At 40.9% G+C, this 24,682-nt stretch overlaps 1 protein-coding gene across 6 annotated transcripts in view; it reads left to right on the forward strand.

Annotated features, from left to right (window-relative positions):
* The window catches only part of CC2D2A (coiled-coil and C2 domain containing 2A), a 119,700-nt gene that overhangs the window by 31,918 nt on the left and 63,100 nt on the right, over positions 1-24,682 (forward strand). For 5 of the 6 annotated variants that reach the window (XR_015552868.1, XR_015552869.1, XM_087434113.1 and 2 more), the window contains 7 exons: positions 4,606-4,707; positions 5,466-5,642; positions 9,423-9,582; positions 13,646-13,782; positions 14,627-14,758; positions 21,863-22,072; positions 23,033-23,139. Coding sequence is in view for 4 of the 6 variants with exons in the window: in XM_087434113.1 (XP_087290239.1) it covers positions 4,606-4,707; positions 5,466-5,642; positions 9,423-9,582; positions 13,646-13,782; positions 14,627-14,758; positions 21,863-22,072; positions 23,033-23,139 (1,025 nt within the window). In the remaining 2 variants the exon portion in view is untranslated. The remainder of the gene's footprint in view (positions 1-4,605; positions 4,708-5,465; positions 5,643-9,422; positions 9,583-13,645; positions 13,783-14,626; positions 14,759-21,862; positions 22,073-23,032; positions 23,140-24,682) is intronic. The other variant, XM_087434116.1, reaches the window with a different exon arrangement.

Consider the following 24,682-nt stretch of genomic DNA (forward strand, 5'->3'; position numbering starts at 1 on the left):
GTGATTTCGGTAAGCGTGTCAATTTCAGCATCTGGTCAAGTGGACTAAGTGATGAGAGGGTCTGGTCTCATATCTGGGCTTGTCTATACCTTCTGATTGATAATCACTTCACAAAGTCATGGTAGCTCTCACTGTCCATGGGCCATGAATATGATATCCCAAATAAAGCTGACAGTTTTAAAAGTAAAAATATACTGTCTTGGCTTACAGGGTATTTATTTCTCCTTGTGAGCAGGACCTTGCCTTATATGTCTATTATATTCCATATCCCCTAAGAGCCATTCTACGGATCTGAGGCAAACATCAACTGCTTTGTCTTTAGACCTGATCTCAGGTTCCTAATGGAACATCTCACTCACACCACATTACTTCATGCATATACCTCAACCTAGAAGGAATATTTAAAAAGTGGTCCATTTATATCCTATGGAGCAAAGAGTGTAACACACACGAGGAACCCAGATGCTGAACCTCAAGCTGCCCGGTGTTAAATGCTGGCAACCTCACTCACTAGCTGTGTGACCTTGAACAGGTAACTTATCTACTCTCTGTACCCCACTTTCCACCTCTGTAAAATAGGCATGCTACCAGAACCTAATTCTTGGTATTGTTTTGAGGATTAAATGAGTTACTACCTGTTACCGTGTTTCAGACAGTGTCTGGCACATGGTAAGCCCTCTCTGTATAAGTATTAGCTAATGCAGAGGCTGTAGAGTCAGGAAGAAAAGGAGAAACCAACTTGGGAATACTTTGGTCAGTAATCCAAATTCACCAACACAAACCTGTGCTTATTACTCTCTTGCATTTCTTTTCACTTTATACTCAGTGGACTTGTGATAAGAGAACAAAGCCAAACACAAATCTCCAAAAACACCTAAACATCGAAGTGGAAATAACCTAGGGCATTTGAATACTTGGCCTCCACTAGACATAACCAAAATTTCTCTGTTTGTGAGCCTGGTACATTGGCCCAGGTTACCCAAGATCTGATCCTTTGACACACTCTACCCGCTGCCCAGCCAGCACCTATGGGAGACTCCTTCCTGGCTGGTGTCCAGTGGGCTCTGAACACACAGAGATGACAGTAACAATCCACCCTCAAGGAGCCCAGTGGGGATGACAGACATGTTAACAGACAATGGAGGTACAGGGTGGTTCAGTTCTGTGGTGGGTACCTTTAGGAGCCTATAGATAGGGCACCTAACTACAGCCTTGGAGTCAGGTTATGTAAAATTTGAGGTATCTTGGCTTAGGCAATGATTTTCTTAGCGATGACTCCAAAAGCACAAGTGGCAAAAGAATAAGTAGATACACTGAATTTCATCAAAATTTAAAAAATTTGTGCTTCAAAGGAAACCACCAAGAATGTGAAACAACAACCCACAGAATGGGAGAAATTATTTATAAATCATATATCTTGATTAATGTCAGGACTAGTATTGAGAATATATAAAAACTTGATGTGTCTGCAAGACAATCCAGATTAGGATGTCTTTTAGGAAATTAAAAATATTGATTAGTGGTTTAGAAGAGAAATCAGAGCTAGAACTAACACATTTTGTAACTGTGCTATAGCAAAAGTAATGAGACTTGAGATTGTCTAGCTCCAGTTTGAAGAGGACCATAGAGCCCTCTTGGAGGATACAACAAATCCAAGGGTGAGAAAGAATTCCTAGCTGGATGCATGCACATATGATGATAGGAACTCAATATTTTATTGGTATTTGAAATTGAATATAATTATTACTTTAAGATTATACAAATGTGTTATAGATAATAGTTCTTTAAAATTTAACTCTGCACACTCAATCCTTTTAAGTATATGTAATGGCCTTAAATGTACTAATATAATTTACTTTTAAATTTTTTTAGATTTTGATAAAAATTAAATGACAAGCTTTTTGATCAAGTCCATAAATATCATAATAAAACCATCAATATTGCAATAAAACACACCAATGAAATTATATTGTTTGAACTTAATATCTTCTATGCCAAGTAAGTACAAAAGGAGATGGGAAGAAATAAAAAGAACAAAATACTTATCTCCACATACACATATTTTGCCATGTGGAATCTAACCTGCTTAGTTTATTTTCTAAACTACTAGTGTTAGACTTTCTGCCTGGTCTTGTGTTTTATTATCATCATCTTCACAGGTCTCTAAAACCCAAGGCTTGCCTATACAAAGCCAAGCGTCTTTCCTCTCTCATCAGTTGACTCCTTGGCTTGTTTCCAGTGTCTTCAGACACATCACTCTCTCTCATGGGCTATAGGAAATGGGGGATTCTGAGGCAGACAGGAGCAAAATGGCATCAACAATGTGTGAGAAAGGCTCAGCCCTGTTTGATGAGGGGACTAGACTTGGTAGAATCTTGGAAAGCCTTCCTGACCAAGCACTGGAATCTGATCTTCATTCTACTCAAATTTCTTGAATTCTTCATTATTACACTAAGTAATACTTATCTGCTTCTTTCCTCAGCCTCAAAAACAACATTTAAAATTCTAGAATTTACCAAGACAAATAATAACTCCATACTTTGCATTGCACTGTGGAATTTATTTATTAGTACAGCTTCGACTATTGTATGAGTTAGTACGTAATTATTTAAACTTAATATTGCAAAATGAGAAAATGGAGGAAAAGCATAGAATTTTACATAAATTGGAATTGTATGGATTCTCTTGGTATTATGATAGATTACACCCAACTGACACCCTCGTTTTTATTCTGGCCATTGCTGGACATCTAGCTGCATACAGATGAAACTTTATAGCACCTTATCTTAGCTGTTCCAAGTATCTCTAGCTTTCATCATGGGGGTATCTGAATAAAGACCTGTGGAGACCCACTCAGCCATTCTGAGACTTATGCCAAACTGGAAGTGCCAGGGATCTGGGGCAACCTCGCCCACTTGGATGACAGAAGCCCTTAGACAAATATCCCCCTCTTCCATGTTGTAGGCAGGCAGTTCTGAGAAGTATTCTACACAACTCCTCAGAGGGGCCCCAGCAGGATGAAACTCTGGTCGCCCATAACAGTAGCCAGCTCAATCAAGTTCTCTTGAATTGACTTTCCCTCCTGTTTTATTCTCCCCAGTCCCCACCTCCTGTTCTTTGGTACCATTTCTCAAAATAAGCCACAGGCACAAAAAAACCCTTGCCTCAGGCTCCAGTTTCTGGCAGGCTAAAATAAAACATTTACAGTCATATTATGTATATTCAAACTAGGGGGACAAAAGATTGACATATAAGAAGAAAACTAATAATGTGATAATAATAGCTACCATTATAGAGCCACAACTATGGGTATATTTTAGGTGCGTTACTTTATTTGATGCTCAAAACAAGTGCTCTAAACTATAAATGATAGAGTTGGGACTCAAAGCCAGATGGTCAGACTTCAGGCCCACAGTTCTTTGTTTTTTGGGTTTTTTTTGGTAAGGAAGATTAGCCCTGAGCTAACATCTGTTGCCAATCCTCCTCTTTTTGCTGAGGAAGATTGGCCCTGAGCTAACAGCTGTGCCCATCTCCCTCTACTTTATATGTGGGACACCTGCTGCAGCATGGCTTGATAAGCGGTGCACAGGTCCACGCCCGGGATCAGAACTCGCAATCCCCAGGCTGCTGAAGCAGAGTGCACTAACTTAACCACTACGCCACCGGGCCAGCCCCCAGAGCCCATGGTTTTTATTACTAAGCTATACAGAAGACTGCCTAATATGACTCAGACAATAGGATTCTAGAAAAGAGAATTTATTTTAGGGTGGAGTAGTCTGAGAAAAGAAGTAGTTTTGCATGGGTTTGAAAAACAGGAAGGACTTGGGTAGAACATGTGGAAGATCCCCAGTGCAGGTACAGTACATTCCATTCATAATAATGAAAATTATTCCAATGACGTGAAATAAGTCTCGGTCCAGATAATAATGGAAAGGCTTCCATTATAGGTAGAATAAGTTTGTCCCTTATTATGAATATCTAGATATACTACTGGGATGCCTTAGAATTGCTCAAAAGGAAGACTCGGCATTTGGATTGTGCTAGGAGGTGGAGTAGCTCGGTTCTAGAAGGGGTGGATTAGAAGGAGAGATGAGGACAAGGTAGGCACAGCACCTGATGGATGGGCTATCAGAGGAGAAACGGAACACCCATAATGAAAATTAGCACATCAAACCAGTATAAGCAGAAGTCTCAGCTTCCAGTGGGGACAGCAGGTCCAGAGGCTGTCTAGGACAGGCCTTGTGTCCCGGAGGATGTATGTCAGACATTCTCGATGCTTTTTTTTTTAATAGACTGTTTAGAAATGATCCTCTGTGAACTAGGTAATCTATTGATCCGTAGGATGAAATAACACTTTTCATCTTAGGGTTTATTGAGTTTAAAATTTTATATTTGTTTAGTCTTGAGAGAGACAGAGCTGAGTAAGAAAATATTCAGCAACCTTAGCCTTCAAATATATTAGACTTTGTAAGCATTTTATTTCTTAGAAATGGTGAAATGCATCAAAGTTCAGAAGATGAGGCTTTTGAGAATTAATGCTCGTCTTAGAACATCCTTAGTTTCTGGATTTAAGTGGTATATCTACCTTCTTTTCCGCTCATGTAGCCAAGCAGAGAGATACAAAGGACTCAACAAGAAGACGACTCCCAAAGTTATTCAAGAGTAAAGTTCCGTGATTCTGTACGAAAAAGCAAGTCTAAACCCCCGGTGAGAAATCCTGTCTTTTTAAATCACGATTGTTTTAAATCATGCATGCTTTAAGTCATATTTTTTTGGTGATTTGTTTGTGTTTTTCAAAAATATCCATTGAGAGCTAACTATATACACATAACCTGACTCCTATAACCATGGAATATGCAAGAAAAAAGTAAGAGAAATGATTCCTACTTTTAAAATCCTAAAATCTAGCTGGAGAGATAAGAATACCGCCTGATTTGGGGAAGGGAGATGCATGGAAGGGCCGGAAATGTTAGTGATAAGACTATTTGTTCAGCTCTAAAGTGCACCAGCTTTCATTATGGGAAAAAAGAGGGATACTAACTCAAGAACAATCAAAACAAAAAAAGGGGTCTTTTTTTAAAAAAAACCCTGTATTGCTCATAATTAAACAAAACTATCTCAGCATTGGCCTATAAAATAATAAATCCACTTTTTGGCATTTTAATCGTCTTTTCTGAAGCTTTTACTGCTGTGAATAATATATTTATGTGCTTGTTGTAACGTAAATAATTGCTAGTTTATAACAAAGTAACTCATTCAAGTTACATATTAAAGGAGGCCACCAACTGCCTGTTGTACGTGTTCAAGTTCATTACCAATATTCTCGTACCTTCAACAAAGGTAATACACAGGATCCTAGAATATGCCCGATGCCATTAGCATCAAGCCAGCTGTCAGAGTGAACCGTGTGGCACTCATTTCAGCTCGTGTCATCTGAAATTCTATTGCTCACTGCTTCTCCTTAGGTTCCGCCTGGCTTCCCTTCTGCCGAAGAAGCCTACAACTTCTTTACTTTCAACTTTGATCCCGAACCAGAGGAATCAGAGGAAAAAACAAAAGCAAAAAATAGAGATGGAGCTCATCAAGAGGAGGAGGAGGGAGAGGAAGAAGAACCACGTGTGCAAGAAGGAGTAAACAAAACGGTATTACCATTATGATGGTAATGAGGAGAGGGATGATGATGTTAATGACAATGACAACGAGCACGATGATGATGACAATATCCTAGCCAGGAAGAAAGTGCCTGAGGGCAAACCCGCCACCACCATCCAGCACAGCTCCTCCATTTCTTAGTGGAAAGCAGTAGGAGTCCTAGGTTCACTTCCTCTCTGTAGCCATTGATACCACTTTACACAAACTACTCCATAATTTGGGTAGCAAAGGCCTTGATTAAATCTGTCCATCTTTCTCTGATGGAAAAAAAAAAAAAGCAGAACAAAGTGGCTTGCAGATTTTTCTTGCTAGACTGCACACAATGATTAGTATTCATTTCATATGCAAAATATTTGCCTCTCCAAGGCAAATGAAACCTTGCTCTCTCTCTCCCCACAACCTTACAGAAGAGCAGCTTTCTGCGCCCCAGACCACACCCAGCTACAACTCAGATTCCATAATTGTGGGTGGCATGTGTGAGATAAAAGAAAATGCACCATTAAAAAATGGGAAAAGAACTTGAATAAATATCTCTCCAAAGAAGGCATACAAATGGCCAATAAGTACATGAAAAGATGCTTAATATCACTAATCATTAGGGAAATGCAAATCAAAACCACAATGAGATGCCACTTTACACAAACTAGAATGGCTACTATAAAATTTTTTAAAAACACAGAAGATAACAAGTGTTGGCAAAGATATGGAGAAACTGGACCCTTGTGCATTGCTGATAGCAATGTAACGTGGTGCAGCTGCTGTGAAAAAGTCTGGTGGTTCCTCAAAAATTTAAACATAGAACTACCATATGATCCAGCAATCCCACTTCTGGGTGTGTACCTAAACGAACTGGAAGCAGGCACTCAAACAGATATTTGTATACTCACGTTGATAGAAGCATTAGTCACAATAGCCAAAAGGGGGAAGCAACCCAAGTGTCCATAAACAGATGAATGGACAAAAGATGGTATCTACATACATACAACAGAATGTTATTCAGCATTGAAAAGGAAGGAAATTCTGACACATGCTACAACATGGATGAACCTTGAAGACATTATGCTAAGTGAGATAAGCCAGTTACAAAAGGACGAATATTGTGTGATTCCACTTACGTGAGGTACCTAGACTTGCCAAATTCACAGAGACAGAAAGTAGAATAGTGGTTGCCGGGGGCTGGGGGTGAGGGGGAATGGGAAGTTATTGTTTAATGGGGATAGAATTTCAGTTGGGGAAGATGGAAAAGTTCTGGAGATAGAAGGTGTGATAGTTGTACAATAATGTGAATGTACTTAATGCCACAGAACAGTACACTTAACAATGGCTAAAAAAGTGGTCTACCCTGTGGCCAGGTGGTTCAAGTTCTGCGTGTTCTGCTTGGGTGGCCTGGGTTGGCAGGTTCAGATCCGGGGCTCAGACCTACTCCACTCATCAGCCATGCTGTGGAGGCATCCCACATACAAAATAGAGGAAGATTGGCACAGATGTTAGCTCAGGGCTAAACTTCCTCAAGCAAAAAAAAAAGAGGAAGCTTGGCAACAGATGTTAGCTCAGAGCAAATCTTCCCCACCAAAAAAAAAAAAAAAATTGGCTAAAATGGCAAATTTTACGTTATTTTTATTGTACCACATTAAAAAATAAAAAGGAAAACACACTACAATCTTTCAGGATTTGTACAGTTGGCCTATTTCTGTGCTTAAATTTTAATCACCTCCCTTGCAAAATGCCTCCCAGAAATGTAATTTCTTACCTAGGTCTATGGAAGCTTGGGAATACTTCAGCTTGTTCTATAATAATTATTTTACAAATCAATATTCAGCTTGTTCTGTCCCAGGATCTCTCACGAGGTCGCAGACAAAGTGGCCAAGACCACAGTCATCTGAAGGCTTGACTGAGTCGGGTTTGCTTCCAAGGTGGCCCATTCATCTGCCTGCCAAGTGCTGGCTGTTGGCGAGAGGACTCAATTCAGACCTCTCCCTAACATCGCTGAGTGTCCTCATGACATGACAGCTGGTTTCCCCCAAAGCAAGTGGTCTGAGGGGAAGCAAGGAGGAAGCCATGGTGTCTTTTATGACCTGCTGTCAGCAGCTACGTACCTATACTCATATTCTACTCATTAGAAGTAAGTCATTAAGTACAGCCCAAACCATAGGGGAGGAGAAGCAGGCTCCACTTCTGGAAGGCAGGACTATCGACAAACCGGTGGGCTTCTTGAGTCATGACACTTCTCTCCAAAAGTGACTTCTCCTTCCTTTTGCATTTTTCTCCCCCATGTTTCTAAAGTGCCCTTTTAAATCATGCATACTTTGAAGCCCCTTCCCTGTGGTCCATGCTCTGGTCTGCCAAGACCCTTTGTTAGTATTTTTGTATTCAAAGTAGATTTTGTCTTTCTGGAGGAGGTTTTAGATCATCTCTGGGCCCTTTCACTGGTTCCCTTTTCTGTCTTCTCTGCAGTTTTTCTCAGTCTGTCCTTGCCCACCACAAAGCAGAGAGGGAGCACGAGCCGGAAAAATCGCACACTGATATTAGGGGATTTTTCTCTTTTTTACTTTCTTTTAAGTTTTTGGCATATGCTCTGTCTTCAAGGTATGCTGAGAGCTTGGTTACCATGTGGCTTCCTTTCCCTTCTGATCATTTTGTGTATTTGGGGAGAAAATACTAGGAGTCATGTAGCTAGGCTGCCACCATTGTCTTCAGCTATCTGGAAGTCTCCACAGGATTTTAAAAGATGTTGCTCATAAATAGACACCAGGTTTAGATTTTAAAAAGAAGAAGGAGGAGAAAGAGAAGAAGGAGAAAAGTTAGAGGGAAAAGGAGAAGAGGAATAAAGAGAAGGAGAAGAAAGAAAAGGAGAAGAAGTTTGAAAAATACTAAGTTTAACAAAATTAACATTCTTCAGCTAACATTTGTGATTATCAGCCCTGTGCTTAGGATTTTTTTTTTTTTGTGAGGAAGATTGACCCTGAGCTAACATCTGCCAATCCTCCTCTTTTTGCTGAGGAAGACTGGCCCTGGGCTAACATCTGTGCCCATCTTCCTCCACTTTATATGGGACGCCGCCACAGCATGGCCTGACAAGCCGTGCATCGGTGCGCGCCCAGGATCCAAACCCAGGCCACCGGCAGCGGAGCGCACGCACTTAACCGCTACGCCACGGGGCCGGCCCCTGTGCTTAGAATTTTTACATGCATCATTTAATTGTATCCTCACAAAACCCTGAGAGGTAAGCTCTACTAATATCCCCATCTTACAACTGAGAAGAGTGAGGATCAGAGGGGTAGATAAATTTCCTCGGGTCACCAGGCGGTACCGGGAGAAGCTGGGATTCAAGCCCCGGCAGTCTGAGCAGAGTGTGGACCCTATACCTCGTGCCTTTGCCCTGGGCTCCGTACCAGCTGGAAGGTTAAAATGCCACTAGACTTATGAACCCAGATTCTTTCAATAAATCTCGAAGAATAAGCAGCCTCCAAGGAGGCCAGAATTGTTGAGATTTCAATTATTTTGCTTAGCACATCTCTTCTGACTTCAGCCCATTCCAATTTTAACATTTTCCAAGTATGTGGAATAGTGAAAAACAAAGAAAATCCACTTGTAAAATATGAAAGGTATGCAGTTTTAGGCTTTCATTTAAGAAGAGATAAACAAAAGGAAAAGGTAACTTTATTACAGGATAATGTTGTTTGATGAGTTTAATATCATTATTATTTTTCTTAGTAATCTAATAATCTTAGCATGATTTATTTTTCATGTTATCTTTTAATGTAACGCAGGATGAGGAAGAGCTTGATGGTAAAGATGCCATGGATTTCCTCTTGGGCTTAGATCGAGGGGCTGAAGATACCGTGGCAGTCAGACCCGCAGACTATGAAAGCGTCCATGTTCGGCTGCAGATGGAAAAAGAGCTCCTGTTCATACCCAGTAGGAGGACAGGTACTTGCTCTTTTTATCTTCCTGCTCAGCTTGGGCATCTCCATTTTCCTGCAAATGAGACATGGCTGATGTATAACGATGCCCAATTTCCATAACTCCTCCCAATTTCTAATCTGACTTAATAATCAAGAAGTATTTTCAGACAAAAAAATATAGAACCTGGGAAAATATCCACTCAACAAATACTTACTGATAGAATAGCAGAAGAAATATCAGGATGCTGTGGGGGCCCCTTCATCAATCAATGGCCAGTTCTAGGGGCAGAGAGTATGTGAGGCTCTGAGATCCAGCCTATGAAAACGAAAAACTCTCTGTTTCATCTCTGTTCACATTCAACACTTCTAGAAGATGTGCAGGTTTTTTCCCACACTGACCAATTTTCCAACACCAGCTGGTCTCCTATAATTCAATTCTGACACTATCTACTCGGGGTTAGCACAGACCCCACAAATTAAGGGCTCAGTCCCACAGGACTGCCCTCTATTCAGATGCCAATCAGAAGCAGTGGGTCCCAGGTTACCCACACTTCTATTCAACTTTGCTACAAATCAGAGCTTCCCATGACACCCCTTTCAGTTTTGATAATTTGCTATAACAGCACATAGAACTCAGGGAAACACTTACATTTACTGGTTTATTATATAATAAAGGATATGATAGAGGATACAGATGAAGAGAAACATAAGGCAAGGAATGTGGGAAGGGGCACAGAGCCTCCATGCCCTCTCTAGGCATGCCACCCTCCCAGCACCTCCACATGTTCACCAACCAGGAAGCTCTCCAAACCCATTCAGTTAGGATTTTTACGGAGGCTTCATTATGTAGGCATGGTTAATTAAATCATTGCCGCTGGTGATTAATTCCATCTCTAGTGCCTCTCCTCTCCCAGAGGTGGGCGTGGGGGGAGGGGGCTGCTGAATGTCCCACCCTCTACTCACATGTTGGTTCCCCTGCCTACCAGCACCCATCAGGAGCCCCAGCCACCAGTCATCTCATTAGCACAGGAGCTGTGTGCCAGGATGCGGGCCGGCGGAGCTTCCTCACTGTGGGGAAGTGGCCAGGGCACTGGAGCCGGACCATTTGGTTCACTCCTAGTGACTGCTCCTTGCTTTTTCCTTTCTGCTCTGGGTTTCCCTTTGCTCTTTTTTTTTCCCTTGGAATTTCCTTTCCTCCTGAGAGTGCCTGAGGGACATCCCCAGTTCTAGTAGTTCACACTTAAAACGGCAGGGCAGCCTAAGTCCTGGAAGAGAGCCCCCTCAGCCTGAGAGGGGGCCTGTGCTCACCTACCTGAAGCTGAATTTCTTTTCATTTGTCATGTTCTATCTGAGTTCCAATTAAATGCTGAGCCAAGGATGAATTATTGTTTCATTTTGATAGGTCATTTTGAATCATGTCTGTTCAAAGTATTAGAATTTGTTGGACATCCCAAATTTCCTTTTAAAGTAGGTAGCTGGCAAAAGTGCCCAAAGGCTATAACTTTGCCCTAATAATAATAATAACACTGAACACATTCTGTGCACTTACTCCATCAGGTACTTTTCTAAGTGCTTGGGGTATATTAACTAACATGGCGCTGCAACAGGGCTGGAGAGGTGTTCTTTTTCATGCACATTTTACAGATGAAGAAGTAGAAGCACAGAGAAGTTAGGGAATTGGCCCAAGACCATGAAGCTAGTCAAGTGAGGGAGGCAGGTTTCTGATCTACATGGGCTGCTCCAGAGGCCACACAGGCAGCACAATGCATCCGGATGTTTCTTGGGGGTACAGAGAAATGCATTTGCAGCAGCCTCACCCAAAGAGGAGCTTTGTCATTGTGTTTTTGCTCAGAGGACTCACTATTAGGCCTCTCCCTGGAGTCCACCTAGGTTGGGGATGGAGGTTAGATGCCTAGGGCTGGATCAGACTGGGCCAGAAATTAGGAGTTGGCAGGGGCCATGGAAGAGGCTTAGGAAAACCGTTGCACTGCGCCTACTCTGAGCAGGGAATCAGAGCATGATCCATCTCCCACCTTGCTCTGATCTAAAGGGAGGGCCCTGTGAGGATCGACCCCAGCCAAGCAAACAGGAGTTGGGGAGCCACACAGACCCAGCTCCTCCTTCACGAAGTATAACCTCAAGCAAGTCCCTCTATTCCCAGGTGCCTCGTCTGAAGGCAGGAGGAAATGAAGCTGCTCTGTAAAATGACTCTGGGCATTTATTTTGATTTGGAGCATTGAGGAAATAATATGAGAGAAGTGCCTATGTTGTGACCAGCATGCAGCAGGGCATCAAAAATAACTTCTGTGACTGCTGCTGTTGCTCTTGTCACCATTAAGAGAATGGCTTCCAAAGTAGAGTGCATTCAGGCCGGCCCCGTGGCTTAGCAGTTAAGTGCGTGTGCTCCGCTGCTGGCGGCCCGGGTTCGGATCCCAGGCGCGCACCAACGCACCGCTTCTCCGGCCATGCTGAGGCCGCGTCCCACATACAGCAACTGGAGGGATGTGCAGCTATGACATGCAACTATCTACTGGGGCTTTAGGGGGAAAATAAATAAAATCTAAAAAAAAAAAAAAAACAAAGTAGAGTGCATTCACCCCAGGGCTGTAGGAAGAAAACATCATGACTTCTACTTAAATTTATTTTCAACCTCATCCTTTCTTAATGTAATTTAATATGTAAAATAGTGCATAAATAATAAATAAACATACATATATTGAGGGAGTGCTCAAAAATATTTTGATGAAAAATTTGAAGACCACTGGATTAGTGCTGGACTGATGACCAGACATGTGAATGGAGGGGTGGGGAACAGAAATAGGATTGAAACAATAGTTGTCCCTTGTTTTCTAAGGTCTCAGAGATAGGTTTATCTAGGAATACTGACATTAGTTGTTTTTGGTGGATGGGTGGGGGATGCAGAGTGTCCAAATGGCCACACACAGGAAAGTTAGCAGATTCTGGTATTTGGCGTGCTTTAGAGTGAGATAATCATGAAACAAAAACGAGCCACCACCTTTAATCGTTAATAATTCCCAAATTGCATCCTGGCCCTCACAGGCCAGCATCTGCCGGCCTCTCCTCTTACCTCTGAAAGGCCCAGTAGTCCTTTCAGAACTGAAAGTCTACTCGGTCACTCCCCAGCGCAGAGCCCTCGGTGACCCCATCTTGAATGGAACTCGAGCTCCTCTGTGATCTGCAAGGCTCCCCTTGCTCTCCCTCCTGCCCATCGCTAGCCCCTGCTCACTGCACCACAGCATTCTGGATGTTTCTGTTTCCCAGACACGCCTACTCCTTACCTCATGCTATTCCCTCGGGCAGATACACTTACTTGTCCCCTCACCGCTCCTTCCTCCTTGACCTTCAGGTGTCAGTGCTGATGCACCACCCATGAGAAGGTCTTTCCTCACTGCCCCGTCTCAGGTTCCTCCCCTCCCGCCCTCAGTTACTCTCACCTGGGGAGTCTCCTCACTGCACTTGTCACTCCCTGAAACGATCTTGTTCACACCTTTATTTACCATTGCTGCCTGACACTCCCATGACTCCACAGAGGCTCCTAAGTGCATGGCACAGGGAGGCTCTCAGCAAAGATGTGTTCTCTGAGTGAATCAGAGTGAGGGCATAAACAAGGTAATGCTCACGTTTACTCAAATAAATTTTTTAATTTACAAAGCTTTTCCTCATATCTCACCTCATTTAATTCTCTCAAGAACCCGGTGAAGTAAATATTATCATCCCTCTTGTTAGGAGAGAGTTCCAAGAAGTACCTGGCCCAGTTCTTTCCGCTAATGAGCAATCCAGCAGGTCCTTGGATTAGAATATCCCCCTCCTCACGGTGCACCACACTGCTGAGTCAGGTATTGAATTGTTCAGGTGTTATCCTTAAATATACGTGATTCTACAACATGATACTGCAAGTAAACACATCCATCTTTTGCTTGGTTCTGCTTCCAGAAATTAATTTGGAAAATGTGCAGTTTCCAAGAACATAAATGAAATCTCTGGTAGTTGTTTTAATTCACTGAATTGTAGTTTGAAATGTTTAGGATGGCACTAATGTTGCTTGTATTTATTTATGAACTATCTAGTGCCTATGTATAAAAAGCTTCCGGAGAATGCACAGCCCAGATTCCTGGAAGATGAAGGCCTTTACATCGGGGCAAGACCCGAGGTGCCGTGCACCAACCAGAACATCATGGAGAACAGATTGCTGACACAGGATCCCGTAAGCGCACAGCCCTGCTCCCAAGTGGAGCCCATGAGCAATTCACAGAGGTTCTTTTTCCTGACCAGGCAGTCACGGCACCATTGAACTCATTTCCTCTTGAGGATGTCTACAGACAGTGATTCATTTTTTTTTAATTTGTTTCTCAGTACATTTAGTGATCCTCAAACAACACAACCTCTCCGCTGCTCAAAACCCATCTCCTGTTAGCTGGATTCGGGCTTCTACTGCTATATCCAATGTTAGCAACCTTTTCCCATTCACAGAAATATTTAACTGTCCAAAGATAGAATGTTCTCAATTACTTTTCTCCTATGGTTTTTTTTCTTAAATTTTTAATGAATAGAAAAATTTTTTCTTTTTTTTTTTTTTTATAATTTTATTTATTTAATTTTCCCTCCAAAGCCCCAGTAGATAGTTGTATGTCATAGCTGCATATCCTCCTAGTTGCTGTATGTGGGACACAGCCTCAGCATGGCCGGAGAAGCGGTGTTTTGGTGCACGCCAGGGATCCGAACCCGGGCCGCCAGCAGCGGAGCGCACGCACTTAACCGCTAAGCCACGGGGCCAGCCCCAAAATTTTTTTCTTAATACTCATTTAAGCTTTTCCCTAAGCTATTTTTGTGGGGGCAGGTAAGGACTATATCTTAAATTAATTGTGGGCGGCATTAGTGGCAACTCAATTTCTAATGGAAACAGAGACTAAAAGATCTATGGGGCAAGGGGGAAGGTGCATGAAATGTGTATGTTGATACAGAATTTCCCTGCAAACACTGTTTATTTTGTAAACTATTTTCTGTCAAGTTAGAAGGAAATGTTGTCCTTCCCTCTGCTTGATACACAGGGGAGAGGGTGGTTCGGAGATGATGGCAGAATCCTGGCACTGCCAAACCCTATCAAGCCCTTTCCTTCAAGACCACCAGTGTTGACACAGGAGCAAGACATTAAGACAGAACTTGAAACATTATATAAAAAGGTAAGTCCCCCCCACCATTTTTAATACATGAATGTGCTTGAGAGTGCTTTCCTTTTTGAAAAGCTTGGGGTACTGAATTCGTAACATTCTACTTTGATTTGCTTTGTTTTTTTAAATTCACTTTCTTACATATAAAGAACAAACAGCAGGTATATTGTATAAGAGTGAGTCTCCTGCGCTCACCTGAGCCCTTCTTAAACAAGGACTGAGTTACCAGCAGGAATAGCTAAGTCATCGTCTTTGTTTGCACACCCAGGTCAGTTGCCCTTATTTTCCTCTTCTCTCTGTTGTCTCACATACACTGCAGGATTATTTCCCACTCATTGTCTCTTTGTTATACAACTAGAGATTTCCCATCCTTACAAATCCTCTTTACTGTGTTTTCCTAAGCTCTGGTACCACGCTGCCTGATTGGAGTCCTGGCTCTACCACTCATGGGGTGAACTTGGCCCTCTCTGTACCACAGTTTCTTCATCTATAAAATGGGCATAATAATAGCCTCTATCAATAGTGAAGATTGGTGAGATAATACATATAAGTGCTTAGAACAGAGCTCAGTAAGTGCTGCCTAGTGTTAGACAGAGTGGACAGCCTTCATGTTTAATTATATTGCTCTTGCTTTCCCGTAGCGCTGAACAAGGAGCACGTCCTCAGAAACCTGTGTAATATTATATGTGTAACATTTCAACACTGATAAAGTAAAACAGAATGAGGGGATATAATGATCATTCTATAAAGCAGGATGATGAACAGGGAGGACACAGGCGCAAATCAGAGAACCTGAGCAGAGTAAGGATGTCCTACTAACTAGTTTGTGACTTTGGGCAGGTCCCATTACCTCTCTGGACCTGTTTCCTTAATCGAAAAATAGGAATAATAATAATCTTCTCCACCTCATAGGATCATTGAGAGTATTGAGATGATGTATATGCATGCCCTTTTTTAAACTGTGAATTTCTATGAAATATTGTTATCACAGACAAGTGTTAATGGGTGGCTACATTGTGCAGAAATGTGATCCTGGAAGTAGAATTATGATAAAGAACAAACCTAAGTCCCTGTCCATGAGGAATTTATCATCTGTTTGTTTATATGACAAAGATACATGATATAATTAATGCTCAAGACAGTATCAACTTACACATATATCTAATAATCCATCAGTCCATCTCTTCATCCATCCATCCACTTCAGCATGAAACACTGATATAATGAAGCACTAAATTATGAGTTAAAATTAGAAAATAGAAGGGTAATTACTATGGAGAGTAGGTTATTGAGGGAGCCAATTAATCTTATCTATCTCCTTTAGAAGTTCTGAACTAATTGGGAAATGCACAGGAATCAGAGAGGGATGCAGATGTCAGCTGCACTAAAGGTAAAACTGGACGGCAGAATGCCACTTGCACCCAAGACCAGATGGGCTTCCTGCTCCATCTCTCATGAATTATGTTCCTCATCTAGACACAAGCTGGCAGGTAGAGAACTGCCCCTGCGAGGCCATCACTCGGAGTGCCAAGGAGAACACACGGGGCCAGTGAGCAGGTTCTCCGGGAGAAAACTAAGGAGGGACAGCCAGAGGCCACTTGTTACTTTGCCAAACAGAGAACTTGGACCGTTGGATCTTGGGCTCCAGCTAACTCTGCAATCAGATACATTCCTCCTTCTCTCTTGGGAAGGAGCCACTGGGGACGGGAGATTATAGAGAAAGGCACAGAGAGTTTCCTCCCAATACTTTTGGGAAGGGGAGATCTCCCAATCTTGTGGGCAGAAATTGGCAAGTAGAGAAAAATAATAGTTCCACTACGAGGGGATGGTCATCCAGCATCATAGTGCAAAAGAAGGTAGAGAAGGGAGAAATACAAGGAGTTGAAGACTTCCAAGGTCATTTCTTAGAGAGTTAGGCTTTGAACATAACAAAGCATGAAGAATATGTTAGAGTACATCAGAAAGAAGCAGAAGGATTTAAACTAGAGGGAGGAGATATGATACCTATCTCTTTGTTTCTCCATAACAGGTTACCTATTAAGTTTCCTGTTGACTTATATACCTCAGCCTTTTTTTTCAATATGGTTATGGAACCTTCTAGTGATTCACAACACAATACATTTCCTTCAGAATTAATATTTTTACAGTTTTATTTATTTACTAACTTTTACATTTTCCTACATTTATTCAGGTCTGTCTGATGCCAAAACCTATGTTTTTCCCACTGTTCCATGAAATAGGCTTGCTTTTAAGAAATAATTTTAAATGCATATGACCTATATTTTCAGTCTTATGTCAAAGCATACCTTCTATCTAGGAGTTTTGACATGATGCAGGAGCAGAGAAATAGATAAATAGGCAGAAATTGTTTATTCATAGATTATTAATCCATCTTCTTTCTCCCTCCGCCCACTACCCAAGGGCAAAGACAGAATTTTATTCTTCTTCTAACTCTAACACTTAGCAGGAAGCCTGGCACATAGTAACACGTCAACAAAAGTGTGACTTGAATATCATTACAATGATTTAGCTGAGCTGAAGGTATCTAGAAGAAATTCCTTCTTTTCTGCTCTCCTCAGCTGTCTCTCCTGCAGAACAGTAGCTTTCCTACTCTTTTCTATAGGACCTGGCTCAATCCTGGCATCTAAATGATGGAAAACCAAGTCAGTGTGCTCGATCAGGAGTTGGCAATTCCTTGGGCCCTTAATGGAGCCCTGATAAATTTATAGCTTAGAGCTCTCAGTTCTGATGCTAACCCAGCAGGATTGACCAAACTCATCCCCCGTTAGAGTCAAGCCTGGTTGTTCTTTGGTTAGAAATACTAGACTGCCAATTCAAATGATGAATTGTATGCCCTCCCATTAGATAATTTAGGAGTTTTATTTAGAAAGGAGTTGGTATTCAGCCCCACTTTTTTGAACATTTTCCTTAATTACAAAGGGAAAAAGTAGTTTTTAAAAGTAAAATATTCTGCTTTTCCTAAATTGAGATCATTTTTTTAGAGACCATTAAAAATAGAGAAATGAAAAAAGAGATTAGATACAAAGAATAAAGTTAAACCTGAAATGAGAAAGAATGCAATTTAATACATCTTAAGAAGGAACTAATCTAAAAATAAAAAATAAAAATGCCAAATGGGACATTGCACGTAAAGCATAAACAATATAAAATGTAGTCTGCCTAATGACGATAGCAAAGTAGGGCTAGGGTTGTTGAAAGCAGCCCAGACAACCTCCTCTCTCCCTCCCTCCCTCCTTTCCTTCCTTTCTTCTTCTCCTCCTACTTTCCTTCTTTTCTTTTTCATTCTTTTCATCTTTGGCTGAAAGTCTACTATATTCTTAGTTGTGCTGAACTCTGGAAATACAGAGGTAGCAACATTCAAACTTGGCCTTAGAGAGACTTTGTGACTAGTGTGGGGAGAGAGAAATCTCATCAAGTGTTAAAGACACTGGAATTAGAAGGCAGCATGACAGTCCCAGGGAGCTTATATTTAGGAGCCTCCCCTTTTCAAAACTGCACACCAATTTGAGGAATTTGTCATGATTCCAACCTCCTTGTTAATGACCACTTGATAAAGTGATCACTTTCCCTTCCACTGTTCTCATCAATTTTTCACAGGAGCATTGGTCACCTACTGTGTTATAAGCACTGCATGCGTCAGCACTCTTTGGGTTGCAAATGACAGAAACCCAGTGCAAACAAGCATAGGCAAAGACAGAACTTGGTGGCTCACAAAACTGGGAAGGATCTGGAGATAAATCATAAAATGGAAGGAGGGGCTTTAAGAAGAACCTGGGTCCCTGGGACTTGATGCCAGCAGGTGTCTCTCTGTCTCTCTTTTCTCTGGTTCTCCTTGTATGTTGACTGGGCTCATTCTCTCCTATTGCAGGCAGGCCAGAATTCTCCAGGTTAGGGGACACGAACCTTGATAACCTAAGCTTAGCAACTCCAGAGGAAAGGGGTCATATTTTTCCCCAAAGTTCACATTATTAATACCCAGAACAAACTGGTCAGTTGTGAGTAGGACATATGCTCACCCACCTCAGGTCCCACAGACATGCCCAGAAGACGGAGAATGAAAAAGCTTCCCAGGGAAGACCAGAACAATAACTACAGAATCTACTGCAGACTCTGGGCTGGATTCAAGCTCTGTTGCTATTATTTTCCCAGGGAAAATATAGGAACCTGTATTTTAATCTCACCAATAATTATTCTTTTTCTGTACAACTTTTAAATTTTTTTCTCCGTTGGCTTGCATCTCTGCATATGCTGGGAACATCAGCAGATAATCCATACACATCACCTCTGATAGTTTTGGTTTTCAGTTTCAACTGAAGACTGAAGAATCAAATCAGTTTAAAAACTAAAATAACATACCATATAAATATTAATTATTCTTAGAGGAAATTGTTGCTACTGTTTTCATAATAGTTCTCAGTATATAAGAAAGGCAAGCAGATATAACAAAAAGAAAAATGAGGAACTAGAGGTCTTTTTCCCTAATATAAAGAGGGTTGGGGTCTTTTAAGCAGTCTAGCCCAATGGCTACCAGGAGTCTTTTTTTACTTGGTTGAGCTGAGCTTAGGCAGAGAACCCCAGCAATCATTTCAACATGGGCTAATGCAGATTTGAGGAAGGAGACACAAAGGACAGGAGAGTGAGGTAACATTACAAGTAAATAGAACCATGCTACCAGTGTTACTTAGACCAAGAAGAGTACAAGATGGAACCTGAGAGCCACACCCTGAGTGATCTCATAACCCTGGAACCCCCTGGTAAGAGGAAAGGCAAGGCAAGAACCAGCAGGAGCAAAGCAATTAGAAAAGAATTTTCCACTAAGTCTGCAGATTGATGTTAGTTGTACATGTCTTTGTGAGATGGAATTTTTTAATTAATCCAGGTAGTCTGGGTGATCATAAGACACATAGTGACCACATGCAAATTAAAAACTTCTTACAGGAATGTAGGTTATAATTGAATACTTTTACCCAAGTGAAAGGGAACGGAAATGGTCCTCCCTTGTTGCAGTCTGAAGTGTAAGGATATTAATGATCCTTAGGGCTTTCATAAGGTACAAAATATCAATGGAATATGATCCCTCTTGGGTGATCTTTCCTCCCTGTAAATCCAAATGGAGATTCAATTCAGCATATTTCGGAAGGTACTGAGATATAGTCAATCCATTCCTATTCAAGCCTACCATATTTGTAAACACATCCGTTTTACAAGGACATTTTTTTAAAATAAAATTTGGTAGGTCTTCTCATCAAAGACAGACTGTTATTTTATAGGATAAAATTTATGTATTTAAAAAAATGTAGGATACACTGTATTGGAGTCCTACAGGAAATCATAAATCCTAAATATACATTAATAATTAATTAAGTCTAATAATCTGGGGGGGGAATATGAAATTGAATGGATAAAAAAATAGCTCATATGTTCTTATTTGTGAATACTAGTACAAAGCAGACAACAACACAACACAACAACAAATTTACTAGTAAATGAAGACTCATGTATATGTTTTACTGTAAATGCAAATATTGGTGCTATTTCGATGACTACAAGTAACTGAAAAGCAGATCACACTATATAACAAATGTGAATACATTTCTGTACATATATATATGTATACACACACACACACACACACACACAATCTGGACCTCCCTTTTCTGTTCTTAGTTTGATAGGGGAGAATGTCAGAATTTTATAATCTAACTCTGGAGTTCCCTCTTTGGGGTTTCCATCCCTCCTCTGCACAACCCAGGCTTTATCCTTTCTGCCTCAGACTACAAAGATCAGATCCCAGGTTTCCCCTCTAAATGTACTGCTGCTTGAAGACAGGCCCCACTACACTGTAGACACCCATCCATCTCTGTGGAACAAACGAGGTGATATGTGTGAAGTGCTGTATATGATGCCTCGTGATCTACAGAATGTCACCTGGGTCTTCTTCCTCAGCCTCCCGTTTCTACAGATGAAGAAACAGAGGCGAGGGATGTGTAGTGACTTGCCCAAGGTTCCAGAGCAAGTTAGAGGTAGAGCCAGAGTTAGAATTCAAGACTTCTGGCCCCAATTCAGCATCTTTACATGATACCATGAAGAAGAATTAAATGAAGAGATTACTGAACACTTTACCCGAAATTTACGAAGGATAGAAGCTTCAATTCTGACCAGAGTATTTGCAACTTCCATTTAAACTCATAACCTGTAATTAATACATTTGTGCTACATAATCTTTTATTATCACTTTCCAGATGACATAAATAGATTCCAAAAGCTCCCCTCTGCCAGAGGGAGGATCGAGTGATGTGTCTCAAAGCCCACAACCCGACTACAGTCCACGTCTATAACGAAAATGAAGACACAAAATCAAAAAGGTCTCCTCTCCACCTTGGAGCTCCCCAACCTCAAACACTAGATTCCCACAAGAGCCATAGTGGTCAGTGTAGAGCATCTTGAAGGTTTTGTGGAATAAAAATAGAGAGAGATTTATTGATACACTGTACACCCAAGCGATCCAGGAGAGTCCCAATGGAAATGTCCATTCCTGTTTTCTACATTCAGCTGCTCTACCTCCCTCTTCCTCTCTTATTTTGCACACTGACTTCCTTCCTCCCCAGAAAAACGAGGTGCCAGCGGTGCAGTTCAGTAAAAGTTAGTCTCTGGCTGTTTTCTACAAAAGAAAAATTTCTCCACATGGAGAGTGTATCTATGGTCCAAATAATGACCAGTTTGGACTAGAATCTATGCTTTTCTCATTAAAAGAATTTCAAGGTCACCAGCTATGAAACCCAAGATTTTAAGGAAGAAGATAGTCTGCATGACAAAGATTAGGACTAGAACTTGGGAGAGAGAAAATCTAAAAGACCTAGGGAAGCAAGATTGAAATGATTTCTTTTCTCACTCCTTGTCTTTCATTTTACTTTTCAAGCATTCAGAAAAGAGCAGGCCCCTAAAACCTCCATGAAACAGGGAGTGGAGCATCCTTCTCCTGGCTTGACCAGGGTAGGAGGTATTTTGCATCGGACTGTTTTCTGATTGCACGTGAGATCATTATCTAGTAAGTGCTTTGACTATGTTCCCCCCACGCTCTGCTCTCTTTGGCAGGCAGTAAAATATGTGTACAGTAGTCAGCATATGATTGGATATGGAGACCCTCCTGGAAGCTTCCAACTGGATATTGATATTTCAGGGTTAATCTTCACTCATCATCCCTGTTTTAGCCGAGAGCATGTTTTGGCAGCCAAGCTGGCCCAATTATACGACCAGTACCTTGCAAGACGCCAGAGAAACAAGGCAAAATTTCTCACTGATAAGGTAAACTCTTCCACACTTATTGTTGATGGGGTTGGTTCTTCTGATGATCCAAAACAACCAAAATACCTTCCAGCAGCCAGTGCTCATGTGCCTCTTTCACATGTTCCCTCTGTCTAGGATGTGTGATATGTTGTCCTACCTAGAGGCAAGAGGAAGGAGATGAAGATGTACGTTTAATGTGTGAAAATTCAATGGCACGCACTTGGCTTAGAGAGAAAGATTTCTGCCAACAGTGCAAGCGATTTCGCCCACGAGGAGTGGGTATTAGATGGAAGATACGTGTCTGTGTCTTGCTTATGTGATCTCAGATGCTGAGACCTTTCATGGCTTGTCCTGAGAGAAATTCTCATTTTTATATGTAATTTCCTATACCATGGTACCTAAACACAAGTCAGTTGTTTCAACTGATGCTCAAAGAAATGGCTATTTGTTCTGCATTTATTTCCAATATGATTCTATCCAATGGAATTTTCACCACTAATTTTGACTATTGGCAATTTTAGTCTCATGCCCTGACTTTAAAACCTTACTGCCCCAAAAAGAGAGAATGCCACAATACCTCCTTTTATAAGTCTATAATTTTATGATCTCTTCATATCACAAGAATATCATTCTATGTCCAGGACCCAAAAAGATCTGCTTTTAGCCTTCAAAAAAAACTTGTTCTTGAAATACACACATAAATGTAACATTTGTCATGAGCAGCTTGGTTATTTGGGCCACAGAACAAGGATAGAAATACACCGTTCTGTATTATTCTTTTTATTTTTTTAAGAATAGAAGAAATAGCTGTCTGTCTAAATTCATTTTGGTGAAAGTGTGAAGACAGCTGGATGCTTGAACATCCATTCACAGGTTGCTGGCATCGTTTTGCCCTGGAGAAGTGGGTAGGTCCAGGCACGTAACTAGCAGTAGGGAGGAGAGCTTCTAACTCAAAACTTGTATCCATATCTTTTTAAGCTTCACGCTCTAAGAAATGCTGTTCAGATGAGCCTTAATCCAGCAAAAACTCCTAAGTCTCTCAATACAACACGGAAAGCTATCAATGAATATAAATCTGAAATCCGGTGAGTAAAGTCTGTAGTTGTAACTACTGCTTTTTTTTCCTGTTAGATACGTACTTGTTGAGAGTTTATTTTTTCAGAGTTTTTCTGAATGCACTGAATACATGTGAAATTAAGCCAAATGATATAATGAGATGTGTCCATCATTTAACACTAAATTTGAAGTCCAATAAAAGAATAAGGATGTGGGGATATGGTAACTCTTGGATGCTGTTGGTGTGAACAAATATTGCCAAAGCCACCACTCTAGAGAACAGCTTGGCTATCGATGAGCAAAGTGTTGAAAATGCCCATAAGCAAGGACCCAGCAATTCTGCTTCAGCTATGTGTACTCTAAGGAGCTACCTGCACATGTGCACATGGAGACATGTGCAAAGATTTCACAGTATCATGTATAAAAGAAACTAGAAATAACCCCATACCAGAATGAACACATCTGGTATAGTCTTACACTGAATGTCTACACCACAATTCAAATGACTGAATTAGATCTGCACGTATCAATATAGGTAAAACAATGTTTTTATTGAATGAAGAAATCCAGGTGTAAGAGGATACTCGCTGTGTGATACCATTCACGAAACCTAAAGAACACCTGAAAACAATACTCATTTGCTCTAGGAACACACATGTGTGCTACATATGGACAGAAAAGACACATGCCAGTTTCTTCCTCCAGGGATGGAGGGAAGTGAATGGAATGGTGGAGGTCTTCAAATGTAACTATAACATTTTGTCCAAAAAAAACCCTGAGTAAATGTGACAAAATGTTAACAAGTGTCACATTATTTATTATACGTACTTTTCTATTTCTTGGAATTTTTCATAATTAAAATTCAAAAATTAAAACCCTGGAGCCAGCCCTGGTGGTCTGGTGGTTAAGATTTGGTGCTCTCACTACTGTGGCCTGGGTTCGTTTCCCAGTCATGGAACCACACCACCTGTCTGTCAGTTGTCATACTGTTGCAGAGGTTCACAGAGAAAACTAAACTAACAACTAGGATACACAACCATGCACTGAAGCCTTAAAAAAAACAAGTTAAAACCCTGATCATTGCCAAACAGTAAGGAAATATATAATATAGAATGCGAACATCTTCCAGGGTCCCATCTCTCAGGGAAAATCAGGGTTAAAAGTTTTTTGCTAGTTTTTCCACATGTATGTACACGTATATATGTGCGTGTGTGTGTATATATGTACACATATGTATATAAACTCTTACATACATACACAGATGTGTTTATGTGTATATATATATTTTTAAGGAATCATATTGCATTTACCATCTCACAACTTGCTTTTTTATGTGAAATGCACCTTAGACCTTTTCCTATTACAGTACATCTAGGTTTATATCATTGGTTAAAGGCTGACATTATATAGATTTTACATCCGCTATTGATAGGCATTTGTATTATTCTTATTTTTTACTATTTAAATTGTACTCTAATTAACATTCTTATATGTATATATTTGTGTAGCTGTATAAGTATTTCCACAGAACAAATTCTTAGAACAGGAATTAAAAAATCAAAAAGTTAAATG

The sequence above is a fragment of the Ceratotherium simum genome, chromosome 8 (assembly GCF_057802395.1).
Source record: "Ceratotherium simum simum isolate JZ-2026a chromosome 8, ASM5780239v1, whole genome shotgun sequence".
In the NCBI taxonomy this organism is placed as follows: domain Eukaryota; kingdom Metazoa; phylum Chordata; class Mammalia; order Perissodactyla; family Rhinocerotidae; genus Ceratotherium; species Ceratotherium simum.